Here is a 14,397-nt window from a genome sequence, read left to right on the forward strand (position 1 = left end):
AGTTCTAGTAGCATGTGAAAGTGTCATACTTTTAGTCTTAATACACTAATATGGAAGGACAGAGACCAGTTTGGGGATTGGTAGGTGGATCACGAAGGGTGCCTAAGGAAAAATGACATATAAGCTTAGAGTTAGATAGCAGGTCAGCATTTACTAGTTGGAACTGTTGAGTAAGACAGTGCATGGTGGGCACGGTGGCTCATGCCTGTAATCCCAGCATTTTGGGAACCTGAGGCAAGTGGTCCACCTGAGGCCAGGAGTTCGAGACCAGCCTGGCCAACATGGCGAAAACCCGTCTCTACTAAAAATACAAAAATTAGCTGGGTGTTGTGATGCATGCCTGTTGTCCCAGCTACTCTGGAGGCTGAGGCAAGAGAATCTCTTGAACCCAAAAGGCGGAGGTTGCAGCGAGCCGAGGGCACACCATTGCACTCCAGCCTGGGCAACAGAGTGAGACTCTGTCTCAAAAACAACAATAACAACAACAACAACAACAACAACAGACAGTGTTGGCCAAGTAGAAGAGAGCCGGGTAAAGGTGCAGTCAGGGTAAACAGGGCCTCGATTCTATCAGTGGATCTCTGTTCTGGGCCCTCTTACCATGTGTACTTATTCCTCCCCATAGAAGGAATGTGATTTACCCAACTGTTGAGTTTTGGAAAAGAACACTGGGCATGTCACTCAGCCCATTCCTGGCTTTCTCTGGACCCTTTCTCTCCCACTGCTGCTGTGCTGTGTGGTAAGCAAGCCTGGGTCACAATCTTGGGGCTCTCTGAGCTTGACAGAGGCAAGAAAAGGCATGACTGGGCAGTTAGATAACCGTGGCAGACTACCAGTTGCTCAACAGAACATTCATTCTCTTCTTTATCCTTAGTACCAGAGTACCCGTTTTGGGGTGAGCAAATTATTGCTCAGACTAAAACTATACTTCTTAGCTTCTCTCAAAGCTAAGTGCAACTTAGTGAAATGTTCTGGTCCATGATATAGCTAAGGGGACTTCTGAGAAGGCTCCTTACACCTTTGCTACTGCTGTCTGGAATGCAAATGAAATTGCTGGAGCCCCAGTAACTGTCTTGGACTATGAGGTGACTCCAAGGATGAAAGTCAGGTGCTAAGCATAACACAGTGGAAATATTTAGAAGCATGGGCCTCTGATGACACTGTGGAGTTACATACCAGCTTGAAGTGCCTGCTTCTTTATAATGTAAGTCAATGTATTGTTAGAGTTTGCAGTTCTCTTCAGCTGAACCTAATCTCATTGACTGGTAATCGGTTCACTTATGGTTTGCTGTGTAGATCTGACTTGCGTCTCATTCAAATTTCAATGTCTAGACTTGGGTTGAGGGTAGGAAAATAATTATCCTGATTCTGGCTGCAGGACCAATCCAGCTTTTTCTACCAAAAAAAATAAAATGAAATGCTGATATTTTAATCCATAGCTGACTCTCATTTCTATTTCTCAATGGATTTGAAACCGATTAAGAGGTTAATTAACATATCAAAATACTTAGTGTTATCAAGGTACCACAATGCAAAACTTGCTTAGAGAATAGTGAGATATTCTGGGTATGTGTACTAAAAGGTACTGCAAAGAAGTGTCAGAAGGTGGACTGATAAAGTATTCAGGGACTAGATTACAAACAACCCTGTGTTTTAAATTGAAGACATTTGAGTTTATCCTATAACAACAGATAACCAACAAAAGAGGGTTTTTTTGGTTTAAAGGAGTGGCATGACTAGATTTGGTTTTTCTAAAGATTATTGATACAAATGTGGGATAAGATGCTCAAAGTAAGAAGATAAATGAGGAAGGAGTTACCGTATTTCGTCAGGCCTGAAACAAAGGCAGTGGCAATGGAGGGACATCAGAGATGCTGAGTAGAGGGAGTGAGATACCTGGGTCTTGATGACACCATGGGAAAAATAAATCCTGATGTTGCTTAAATGCCATCATTTAAATTTTGTTTTGTATGTAGAAGAAAATCTTTAAGTCAACTAAACTTGACCTTTAACTGATACAGCTGGCTGGTGATACCATGATTTAAAAAAGGGAATATCTGAGGAAAATTATGTTTAGGTAAAAGGCAAACCTGTTGCCCATTACTGAGAAGAAGTTAACAGGCCCTGAGGGTTATTCCTTTATACCAGGAGTCAAGCTTAAAAGCCAGAGAATAAATGAGGCAGCCCAGGTATCAGAAAAAATCAACTGCCAGATAGATAATGAAACTTTTTGTTGTTGTTGAATGATGGTGTAAGCACATGAAATATACATATGATATTGGAAACTACATTTTAAATTAAAAATTGATAAAATAAATAAGTTGAAAAAAGAAATAATTTTTTTAAATGTACTGATGGGGCACAGTGGCTCATGCCTGCAATCCCAGCACTTTGGGAGGCCGAGGCAGGCAGATCACCTGAGGTTAGGAATTCAAGACCAGCCTGGACAACATGGTGAAACACCATCTCTACCAAAAACACAAAAATTAGCTGGGTGCGGTGGCGGGCACCTGTAGTCCCAGCTACTTGGGAGGCTGAGGCAGGAGAGCCTCTTGAACCTGGGAGGCAGAGGTTGCAGTGAGCCGAGATCACACCATTGCACTCCAGCCTGGGCGATAAAAGCAACACTTGGTCTCAAAAAATAAAATAATAAAAAAATAAATAAAATGTATGGTCCTAAGTCATTTCTCCTTTGGATTATTTATTTCTTTATTTAGAGACAGAATCTTACTCTATCACCCAGGCTGGAGTGCACCAGCACGACCTTGGCTCAGTGTAACCTCTGCCTAGTGGGTTCAAGCGATTCTCCTGCCTCAGCTTCCCGAGTAGTTGGGATTACAGGCACCCGCCACCACGCCCAGCTAATTTTTGAATTTTTAGTAGAGACAGGGTTTCACAATGTTGGCCAGGCAGGTTTCAAACTCCTGACTTCAAGTGATTGCCTGCCTTGGCCTCCCAAAATGCTGGGATTACAGATGTGGGCCTGTGTTCCAGGCCTCCTTTGGTTTAGAATTGGCACGTTTTTCTTTTTCTTCTTTCTCTCTTTAATTATTTTACATCTGGGTTTCCATATCTGATCTAACACTTTGTATCCTAATGTGAGGTATAAAATTTAGTCCAGATTCCTTTCACTGATATTAATGTTTAGTTTTATTTATTTGCATAATGGAAAACAGGTCTTTACAAAAAATAGGCCTTTATTTGCACAAGTGGAAAATAGGAAAGTAGGTATTTCTGAAAGTAGATGGAATCTTGATAGGATGATTTTTATTTTTAGGTAACTATGCCTTAGATATTTGTAAAATTCTGACATTCCAACCTTGTAATATTTGGTTTTCTGTACTAATGCAGATTAATATTTGTAGCTTTTAATTCATACCCAGCATTAATTTAGAAAAGTGAACTAATCAGTGTTGGTTCATAATCATAAAGTTTAGAATTCAATTTTCGGGCCGGGCACTGTGGCTCATGCCTGTAATCCCAGCACTTTAGGAGACCGAGGCGGACGGATCACAAGGTCAGGAGATCGAGACCATTCTGGCTTACACGGTGAAACTCCGTATCTACTAGAAATACAAAAAATTAGCTAGGTGTGGTGGTAGGCGCCTGTAGTTCCAGCTACTCGGGAGGCTGAGGCAGGAGAATGGCGTGAACCCAGGAGGCAGAGCTTGCAGTGAGCCGAGATCGCATCACTGCACTCCAGCGTGGGTGACAGAGTGAGCCTCTGTCTCAAAAAAAAAAAAAAAAAAAAAAAAGAAAAAAATAGAATTCTACAATTTTGGGACTATAGCTCTTGCCATTACTTTCATTCTTGGAAATCAAGTTTAGTACAGGAAAGTGAGCCAGTTAATTTCCTGCCAAATTTGTTTCCTAAAGACACAGTGTTGTGAAGGATGAGAAAATCAAATCATATGTTTGTATAACTGTTTGTAATTGATCTTGCCAAGAAATACTCTATATATTCAGATGAGGCTATGGTCTTAAAATGTCAATGCAAAGATAGTTCTCTCTTCTCTCAGAAATCACCTCAAGACAAAAAGTAATGATAAATAACAGAAGCAACTCCATCTTAATCAAAACTAGAGTGTTTGTGTAATCTCAAACCATAATACATAAGAAAATACATAATACATAAATTCAGTGGAAGTCAAATGGGAAGGGGGTGGTGGTGGTAAGAAGTGGAGAGAAGGCACCTATGGCCAGGACTACCAAACTACTCTTTGGTAGACAACTCAGTCTACCAAAGCAGGGGCAGTGGCGTGAGGCAAAACTCCAATGCTTTGTTTGGAACACGAGTATGCACTGCATGGCTGGCGGCAGAAAGTACCTGTGGTCCCATCTGGCATCAAGGTAAGTCAAGGAAAGAGAACACATGTCACAGACTGAAGGGAGCAATTGCTCAGTGAAGCAGGGTAGCAGAGAGGAATTCTGTCTTGTGAGCAGCCTGCTGTTGCTGCTCTCTGGTAGCTGGGGAAGAGTTTACTCACATATACCATGCTGGAACTAGGGTACGTTTGGTAGCCTGGAAACAACCTGGGCTCTTCTCAGAACCTCTAGCAGCTTGCAGTTCAGGAAGAACTCATCTCATTCAGTGGTGAGCAGTAATTAAAAAGGAATTGGCATAACATGTATACCAAGTACATATCAAACAAATGAGAGCAAAGGCATAAAAAACAAAGTGATAGCAGATGAAGAATACTCATGAGAAGAAGCCTGGTTCAGAGCAAATGATAAACATGACCAGTCAGAAATAATCACAAAATTCAAAAAATACACAGCAAAGTCATCACCTCTATAAAACAAGGGATCAAAGCAGAAATATAAGAACTCAAGAAAAATTGGGCAAGACAAGATGATGATGAAACATGAGCTTGTAGAGATCAGAAAAGAAAGAGAAAAATAAAACCCTGCCAATGAGTAGAGGAGGATACCATTGGGTTTCTACTCTGTGCTATCCTCTGTATGGAGTATTTGTATTCTTTAATGACATTAAATAAAGTTGGACTCTGACTGCACATGTTGGTGTCCTTGATCAGTTATCATCCTTATGAAAACACAAAGAAGGAATATATCCTTATAAAACAATGAAAATAAATTGTGCATCCAACTTAAGTCATAAAAGGAATAAAATTCAAAAGGAACTGAATGAAAGAGTTAATCAAATTAAAAGTAAAATTTTATGTTAAAAAAAAAACTAGAGTAGAACTAATAAATAAATGCAAGAGTCAGTTCTCTGGGAAAAAATAAAAACCCAACAAAGAAATCAAATAAACTGTTACTAATCAAATCATGGGGAAAATAATAAAACCACAAATATACCAATTAAGAAACAATATTGTGGATATAATTATAGAAACTGAGAAAATAAAAAAATTTAAAAAGAGATTATATAAAAATACATTTGACATCTGGATGAAATAATTTCATTTTCTGAGAGAACACAAATGATCAAAATGACTTCAAAAGAGAGAAAAATAAGATAGAAATGTAACTATCTGAGTTGAGAGTCAAAAGTTACAGAGAGCACAAGAGCTATTCAGCACATGAGAATGGCAGTCTATGTACCACCACCAATCTGCCAGTCCCTCTTGTACTGACCTTTGCTAAATCCAAGTAAAGCAGTCATAGGGTTTTCTCAGAGTTAGAAGGAAGAATTAAGAAGATGCAAGGAGGCCAAATGCCTAAGATTTTGATAAGGCAGAAGGGCATGAGGCATCTAATGGGCAAGACAATGGGGAGTGAAAGAAGCTGACCCGGAGGCCGACTGGAAGAAGTCAGCCACACAGTGGAACTGAGGATCAGCCCCTTGTGGGACTTCCTTAAACACATCCCTTCTTTCCCCACAAGTTTTCATCATTCCATTCTATTTCCCTTTCCACTAACAAAGTGATAGGGCCACTATTTATTTATTTGTTAACTGACTGTCCCTTCAGCTGCGCAACCTCTTCCACAGGAGCAGAGATCATGTTTCCTTTGTCCAACAGTGTATCCACATGGTCTATGGGCCTGATATTGAGCCAGTCATTACATACTGGTTGAAAGAATGAATGGAGCAAGCTTGATATTTTAGAGAAGCAGCAGAGAACAGTAAGGAATGTTGCTGCAAAGACATCGATTTCCAGCCCCAGGAGGAAGATGTGCATTATGGAGGTGCAACAGCCTCCTGGGAATGAGGCAACTATTCCAGCCTTAAAGGGAACAGAGAGAATGTGCAGGGGCTTCCTGGGACAAGGCAGAGAGCCTGCTGAGAGGCTGGAGGGACAGGTTGGAGAGATAAGCTGTGTCTCACAACATAATATTGAATAGGAAAAGTAAAAGTGCGGTTCTCTGTCTTGCTTTTATTTTTGTTTTAATTTTTTTTTGAGATGTAGTCTTGTTCTATTGCCCAGACTGGAGTGCAGTGGCATGATCTCGGTTCACTGCAATCTCTGCCTCCTGGTTCAAGGGATTCTCCTGCCTCAGCCTCCTGAGTAGCTGGGATTTCAGGTGTGTGCCACCATGCCTGGCTAATTTTTGGATTTTTAGTAGAGACGGGGTTTTGCCATGCTGCTCAGGCTGGTCTTGAACTCCTAACCTCAGGTGATTTGCCCACCTCAGCCTCCCAAAGTACTGGGAATACAGGCCTGAGTCACTGTACCCAGCTGTGCCTTGCTTTTAAAAAGTCAATCTCACAAGCACAATCTGGAGAGATGCAGTTTAACTGAATATCACAGGTAAAGGAAAAAAAAAAAAAAAAAAAAACTAAACAACAACAAAAAAAACATTCACAAGACTTTGAGATCTTGGTAAACTGTAAGCTCAAAATGAGTGACAGATGTGCCATGACCACTAAAATTCTTATGTTGAGGTAGGCGTCATTGATCAGTTCTCCTGTCTTCAGTGATGCCAATGACAAGCTTGCTTTGCTCCAGGCTGTCGGGCTGTTGTGTGATTTTCCTTTTGAATGCTACATTTAACAGGTATACAGGTAAACTGAAGCGCATTCAGAACAGAGGCCCACAGGACGATACAGATACTTGCCAGTAAATTATAGAAGGCACAGTTAAAGGAACTGGGGCTATTTGGCTTGGAGAAGGAAAGCCTCAACAGAGACCCAATAGCTGTCTCCGAGTATCTAAGGGGCTGTCAAAAGAAGAGGCTTTAGTCTAGTTCAGAATGACCTTGAGGGTATAGCTAGGACTAATAGGCATACTGCAGCTCAATACAAGTGAGAGCTTTAGAGTCATCAGAGCTATGTGGAGATGGGGGGATGCCTCAGCACAAGGAACAACCTGTCAACTTGGGCGCTCAAGTCCATGCAGCGTGTCTTGGCGTGCAGTGAGGCAGGACCTGGCACCAAGGGCTGCACCGGACACCAGACTAGCTGACTCCTAAACCCTTTCTAAAGCTGAAATCCTGCCTTCAGCTTCCATATTCATTATGAGAATTAATGGGGATTAGTTATACGAAAGTGCTTTGTAAACTCTAGAGTGTTCTACATATATAAAGGGTTATTACTACTTTTTCATTACCTTGGAGTACTTCGATTCTATCCTGATTGCCATTGTCTCTACTTATCCCTTAGTTCCCTTCAACCTCATAAAATGTCTAAATTATAGATGCAAAATATAATATTATGACTATGATTCAAAATTTCGAAATGTTTCACAAATAACAAATGGTTTTTCATCTTTTACTAATGAGGGGCAGGTCCTATATTCAGTTTGCTTCTCATGGTCCTTTTTCTACAGTTTCAAGGAATGGAGTAGCTAAGGTCTTCCGGATCACCTTATGGGGAAGAAGTCATTAATATCAATAGCACCCTCACAAAAATCTGTGTAACAAAAATATCTCTACATTAATAAGCAACACACAAATAATACATGAATAAATAACCAATACACAATACATTGATAAATAAACCTGAGTCTACTCTGATAGAATGTGACTTCTGTCCTTTACTCAGTGTCTTCCGGTGGCCAATCAATTCTCAGGCAATCAGAAGGTCTGTTATTTGGTGGCATAGGCAAACTTGTCACAAGGTATTATGACTTGCAAAAATTAATTGCCAGATAAATAAAAGCCCCAATTCCATTTAGGTGTTCAAAGTATTTTCCGCACCCAACTCCAGTATCATCTCTAATGAAAGTAACAACTTGACAACTTTGAAATATCATCTCCTTTCATTTTTTTTCCAGTTTTTTCTCCCTTCCATATTTTTTTTTTGTTCACCAGAGGACTTAACAGAGAGTGACACAACATAGGCAGGCTGAGAGAAGGAAACTAGGAAAACCAGGAGAGAGCAAACTGGATACAGACTCTCCTAAAAGTACAGTTAACTCCGTGACAAAGCAGCCCTCATGCCAATGTGTTCTCTAAACTGTTTATGTGTTTTATTATTTGACTGACTGAAACCCAGAGCAAACAAGGGATTCAGAGGCTGGAATTTACATAGAACACGGGAGAAGGTAAGGCTCAGATGAGGAGAAATACCAAGAAGTTTTGACATACTTTTCTTTTTGATGCCATGGATCACTGGGAAGAAAATATTTTTTAAAAGAAGCTATTAGTTTCTGCTCTGTTTTCAGTCTGACACCTTTTATGTGTTTATATTCCATGAGTGAGGCTTTTTAATGTAGATAGTATTTCTTCACATGACAATGACCCCTATGAAGAAAAATCTACTCTATACTTTCCTATATTGTGATTATAACGCTCTAATTATAAACATTCAGGGAAAGGACATGGTGGCTCATGCCTGTAATTGCAGCACTTTGGGAGGCCAAGATAGGAGGATTGCTGGAGGCCAGAAGTTTGATACCAGCCTGGATAACATGGCAAGACCCCATATCTACAAAAATTTAAAAATCAGCTGGGTGTGGTGGTGTCTGCATATAGTCTCAGCTACTGAGGAGATGAGACTGAGGCAGCAAGATCTCTTGAGTCCAGGAGTTTGAGGCTGTAATAAACTGTGATGGTGCCAGGGTATTCTATCTGGGGTGACAGAGTGAGACCCAGTCTCTAAAAGAAAAAAAAAAAGTCAGGAGTGGGCAGGAATAAATAAGAGTCACAAATCATTGGCTAATCTCTTATGTAACTCTTCTGAACTCCCCAATCCATCTTTGTGGAAAGCTTGCTGAAAAATAAGACAATGGGGCCTGTATTGAACAAGCCACTTTATTGTATGGTTTGCCTCACATTAATCTAAGCTTGAAGGATAAGCTCTGGATGGGATACTTGGCCATCAGTAGACCTAATGGAGGCCTGTTAGTGTTTGGTAAAGGTTCATGCCTTATAAGCACTAGAAGGAAATGCATGGCCAGCTGAGTGTAAGCATTCAGTGTGTTCGGCTACACCAAAGCAGATACAAGTTAAATAAAGATATTCTCCTCATGGAGCAGAGGATGAATCTTGAAGAAGCATGGGCTTCAACAATGAGAAGTCCTCTGGGGACAAAGTAAAGACGTACCTTGATTTCCATAGCTGGTGTCTATTGCAGACCCATCCCATGAATCCACAGCACTGTCCACACTGGGCACTGTGGAAGGGTACATGTCGGACAGCTTGCCTGGCTTCTGTGCTGGCGAGGAGTCCTCCTCCACATCCCCCAGGTCACTCAAATGGCTAGAAATGGGGAACTTCTTGGGGCTCGATGCTGACTGGGCTTTATAGACAGGAAAGGAGTTTAAGTATCAGAGTAAATTTAAATAAAAATATACCAAAATACTCTTGCTGGAGATTCGTTTCCCTAGAATCACACAGACACTAGCACATTCTTTCAAGGAAGAAAATGCACTGGAAATCCTTAATTGTGGCTTTCAACTCACTACTCACCATCTGTCTGTTTCTTAATTTTCAAGGTGACAGTCTCTCCTGCCATCTGTAACAAATGGATGGCTTCACTCAGAGGCTTCCCTTTCAAGCTGCTGCTATTGATGGCTAGGATTCGGTCTCCTATGTGGATTGCGCCAGTTCTGAAACACCAAATAGTAATAGGAGAGGTAGAAATAATCCCTGTGTGGTACTGAATATAAATTCCCTGACATACCTTATACATTCATCATAATAAAGACTTGGCAAGGATCTCCAGAAGTCCCTCTTGCTTTCTTCTGGGAAATGTTGTAAGATCACTGCATATGTTGTGGATTACTTTTTAGTTTCCAAAAACATTTTAAAAATTGTTTTGATTAGTTATTAAAATGAACTTGTGTGCTTTTTCAATTCCAAGAAAGCTGAGTCATGGGGTAAGTCCCCTAAAAATCCAAATACAAATGTAGTGGATAGCATGCAGCATCCTTTCTTTCTGCAGATTTTTTTTTTTTTTTTTTTTTTTTGAGATGGAGTCTCGCTCTTTCACTCAGGCTGGAGTCCAGTGGCGCGATCTTGTCTCACTGCAACCTCCGCCTCCTGGGTTCAAGCAATTCTCCAGCCTCAGCCTCCCAAGTAGCTGGGATTACAGGCATGCACCACCATGCCCAGCTAATTTTTGTATTTTTAGTAGAGGTGAGGTTTCACCATGATGGCCAGGCTGGTCTTGAACTCCTGACCTCGTGATCCGTCTGCCTTGGCCTCCCAAAGTGCTGGGATTACAGGTGTGAGCCACCACACCCAGCCTGTCTGAGCTAATTTCTAAGGTACACTGCAGCTCCAACATTCTGCAATGCTGTGTCTCTATTTTGCTAACCACTGTTTCCAGTTGTTAGCAGGAACAATGCATTTGTGTATTCCTGAGCTAGGTTGGAAGGACAGATCTGGAGGACAGACTTGCCTGTAGGGTTTGTCATATGTCTGACAACACATCTCAGAAAGAAATGCAGTTTAGCAGAGGGTGGGGAGTGGGTGTGTGTGTATACATCATTGCCAAAGTAAAAAACGGACATTCCAGATTTTAAGACATTATTAAAATGGGTCACTACACTTTGTTCCCATAAGATGATGCCTGTATCACCCTCTTCTGAACACACAGCAGCTAAGTGCAGCACCTGTCAGGTAACAGAGGCTCAGCAAGTGTTTGCTGAATGAAATTGGACAAGCCATTCAACCTCCCTGAACTTTAGTTTCCTCCTCTCAAAATGGACACAATACAAATCCATCTTCAGTCAATTGTGGTCATTTTATACATTTCAGAGAGTCATATCAATGCTAAGCCCATGACATCTTTTACCGCCTGTAAGATGCCCCTCAGAGTCAAGTCGGAGCTCTGCCTGAGAGTTCTCAAGCTCTAAGATCAATCCTTTGTGCAGATTTTTAAAAGCCAACAGATAACCACAGAGAGAGGAGCATGTTTTTATGTGGTTGTGAGGAAGGAAGCCCATCTCAGACACAGGTAATTATAACAGTTACTTCAAATTTTACCTTTCAGCTAATCCCCCTTTAGTGAGGCTTGAAATGATTATAGGATCAAATGGCTCTTCAGTTCCTGAAATTGTGATGCCAAGGGGCCCCCCATAGCGTTTCAGCTCCACGGTGTAAATAATGGCTCCGGAACTTTCTTGCTCATCTGCAATAAATGCCAAGGAATCATAATTGATTTCTTTGGAAAAGGCAAAGGAGTAAGACACATAGATTCACATATAAAGTAGGAATTCAAAACATCCTCATCGAAGTATCATGTCTCAGAAAATAATTATTTTGGGGAACAGCATTTCCTTAGTAGGATCTTACATTCAAATATAGAGATATAGTCATTGTCAGTGCCAGGGGAGAGGAACACTGCCTAATGACTTATGTTTTAAATGTGTGAGATCTGCCCAACTGGGGCTGCAGGACCTTTCAACTGTGTCCATGTCTAGGACAGTGCTTATCTAGCATTTGGTAAGTGTGCAGTAAATACCTGTGAAATAAACATATGGCTGAGGAGGTATTATAATTTGAGAGGAGAGAGTCACCCAGCAACAAAGAAGACATCGGGTCATGCTGTTTCCATTTTAAGCTTTACATGCAAGCTAACTTTTGATATAGAAACGTGGATTTTGCTAAGGGTTGGAACAAATGATAACATATATATGGTTAAGTGGAACTTAGATAAGTAAACTTGAAGACAACAGCAAGAAATCTAGAATCTCTTACATATCATTCCACTTACTATCTTCTAATGTGAGTCCTATCAGTGAATTACAGATATTAAAGTGGAAGTTTGAATGATCATCTCTCCTCTTTCAATGGAGTAAAAGCTGTTGTAAACTATGTTTCAACAGCATAGACCAGGCTGCCACGCTGTCATAAACTAATTTTGGCTATTCAACATTATTATAGTGGAAGACACTTGTGAATGTGCTCTGCCTAAAGGACTGGCCAGAAAGATATCATGGGCTGCCTTCAACATGGTGGGTATTGTGATGGTGTCAGGGTTGCAAATAAGAAGTCTCAGAATTCAAAGGTTTTATTTGCTTCTGACATGCTTAAAGTTCTTGGGCGTTTCTTGTTTTATTCCTTGGGCCTGGGAGCTGTGAATGGTTAAGGAACTGTTTCATTTCTGCACCTGAGGATACAATGAAATGGTTCAGTGGCTACTTTAACAAAACAGTCAGCTTTTACAATCAGACTACATCCTAGTGAAGTATTAACACGGCCACATTTTTGCAGTGAGCAGCTGTTCATTTACTATATGAAACCCTAAAATAAGGAGGAAAAGCAAGGCTTGAGTTAACAATTCAATTAATTGTGTTTTCAGTGAAGAATTAGGATGAATATAAAATGAAGGGTCTATCGAGTCATGTGGGAAGCAATGTGTCCTCTCTTGCCAGCACTTACTTCACTTCTGGCCATAGATTGGGAGTTTTGAATGCAGCCACCATCTCCACTTTCTGAGCACTCTACTCAACGTATTTGCTCCACATATTCAGAACTAAAGACCATCCACCACACACTGCAATGCTTAAGTCAACATTTTAGGGCACAAAATCTTCAACATTGGGATCAAATTTACATTAGCAGCTGAGAAGTTCCCATATCAAACCTAAAACAGCTCTGTTTGCTGGTTCACAAGTTTCTTCTGGGCTGATGCTGAAGTTGTGGCCAATAAGTTGGTGATTATCTGCTAAGGGCTCTGGAGAGAAGCATCAAGATAGAGGGTAACTGAATAACGGGCAGAAGTCAAAAGTCTAAATTTTCCTACAGTACGATGTTTTGTCACATTTCAGAGCTGGCTTTGACCTAAATGAACAGAGCACTATTGGATAGATTGCATGTACTTTGCAGCCCTCATCGTCAACTATATTCTGGATGAAATTCTGAATGAGTCATTTGATTAGTAATCCCTGGCAAAGTTAAACATTAGTTACTGCTGGACACTCTGTGTGGGCCGTTCAGTGGAGGTGTGTATGCCATAGTAAAGACCTTGACCCCTTATTGCTCTCTGTATAAGGCAAGCATGAGCACAAACTTGTCAATGGGTGCCAAGCATTTTGGGTTGGAGCATCCGCTCTTTATGGGTTTTGGGGAGAAGGATGCTTGCCCAGGACCTGGAGACCCAATAACTAGTGGGAGTATCCATGGAAACCATACTTCAGATGAAAACAAAAAGTGGTCCATGGGAAGGGGATTTGGGGGTAGTGCCATTCATTGGGAGAAGGGGGGTACCTGGTTCTATTCAGCTCATTCTGCAGGCAACCCAGAGTGAGTATTCCATGTTATTTTTCGACAGTGTAACTTGTGACACAAAGATGACAAAATAATACCAGAGATGAAGTAAATGGCTTTAAGATAGTCTGTTTCAGGTTTCCTTATTTGGGGACATTTTTTTATTGGCATCTGAGTCCTCACTGACTAGAAGGCAATTATTAGGGCACCCAATGAGTTTAGATAGTGATGGAGATGCGAATCTAGGAAATGGTACATCTTAACAAGAAGGACACATTCCTGTGATTACATTGGGGTGGAAACAGGATGACGTGATGCTCTATTTAAATTATGACAGAAATGGAAGCTGATTTATGTTTTCTTTAACAAATATTGCGAGAAACACAAAAGAGAAAGGAGATTTAGTTGGGCTTTGTGGCTCACACCTGTGATCCCAGCGCTTTGGGAGGCCAAGGCGGTGGACCACCTGAGGTCAGGAGTTCAAGACCAGCCTGGCCAACATGATGAATCCCCGTCTTTACTGAAAGTACAAAAATTAGCCAGTCGTGGTGCCTTGCGCCTGTAGTCCCAGCTACTTGGGAGGCTGAAGCAGGAGAATTGCTTGACCCAGGAAGTGGAAGTTGCAGTGAGCTGAGATCATGTCACTGCTCTCCAGCCTGGGTGATGAAGCGAGACTCTGTCTCAAAAAAAGAAAGAAAGAAAAGAAAATTAAAGAAAGAGAAAGAAAGAAAGAAAAGGGAGATTTAAGAGATATTACAACTAAAAGCAATGAGTAGATCATTTGGAATTCTAATTAAAACCAACTGTTATAAAAAGGTATCTATTGGCCGGGCACAG

At 40.9% G+C, this 14,397-nt stretch overlaps 1 protein-coding gene across 11 annotated transcripts in view; it reads right to left on the bottom strand.

The window, feature by feature from the left end:
- The window catches only part of GRIP1 (glutamate receptor interacting protein 1), a 715,153-nt gene that overhangs the window by 35,358 nt on the left and 665,398 nt on the right, over positions 1 to 14,397 (bottom strand). For all 11 annotated transcript variants that reach the window (XM_077954689.1, XM_077954687.1, XM_077954683.1 and 8 more), the window contains 3 exons: positions 11,335 to 11,479; positions 9,814 to 9,953; positions 9,449 to 9,643 (listed from right to left, as the gene is read on the bottom strand). In XM_077954689.1, the coding sequence (XP_077810815.1) occupies positions 9,449 to 9,643; positions 9,814 to 9,953; positions 11,335 to 11,479 (480 nt within the window). The remainder of the gene's footprint in view (positions 1 to 9,448; positions 9,644 to 9,813; positions 9,954 to 11,334; positions 11,480 to 14,397) is intronic.

This window comes from Macaca mulatta, chromosome 11, assembly GCF_049350105.2.
Source record: "Macaca mulatta isolate MMU2019108-1 chromosome 11, T2T-MMU8v2.0, whole genome shotgun sequence".
Taxonomy (NCBI): Eukaryota; Metazoa; Chordata; class Mammalia; order Primates; family Cercopithecidae; genus Macaca; species Macaca mulatta.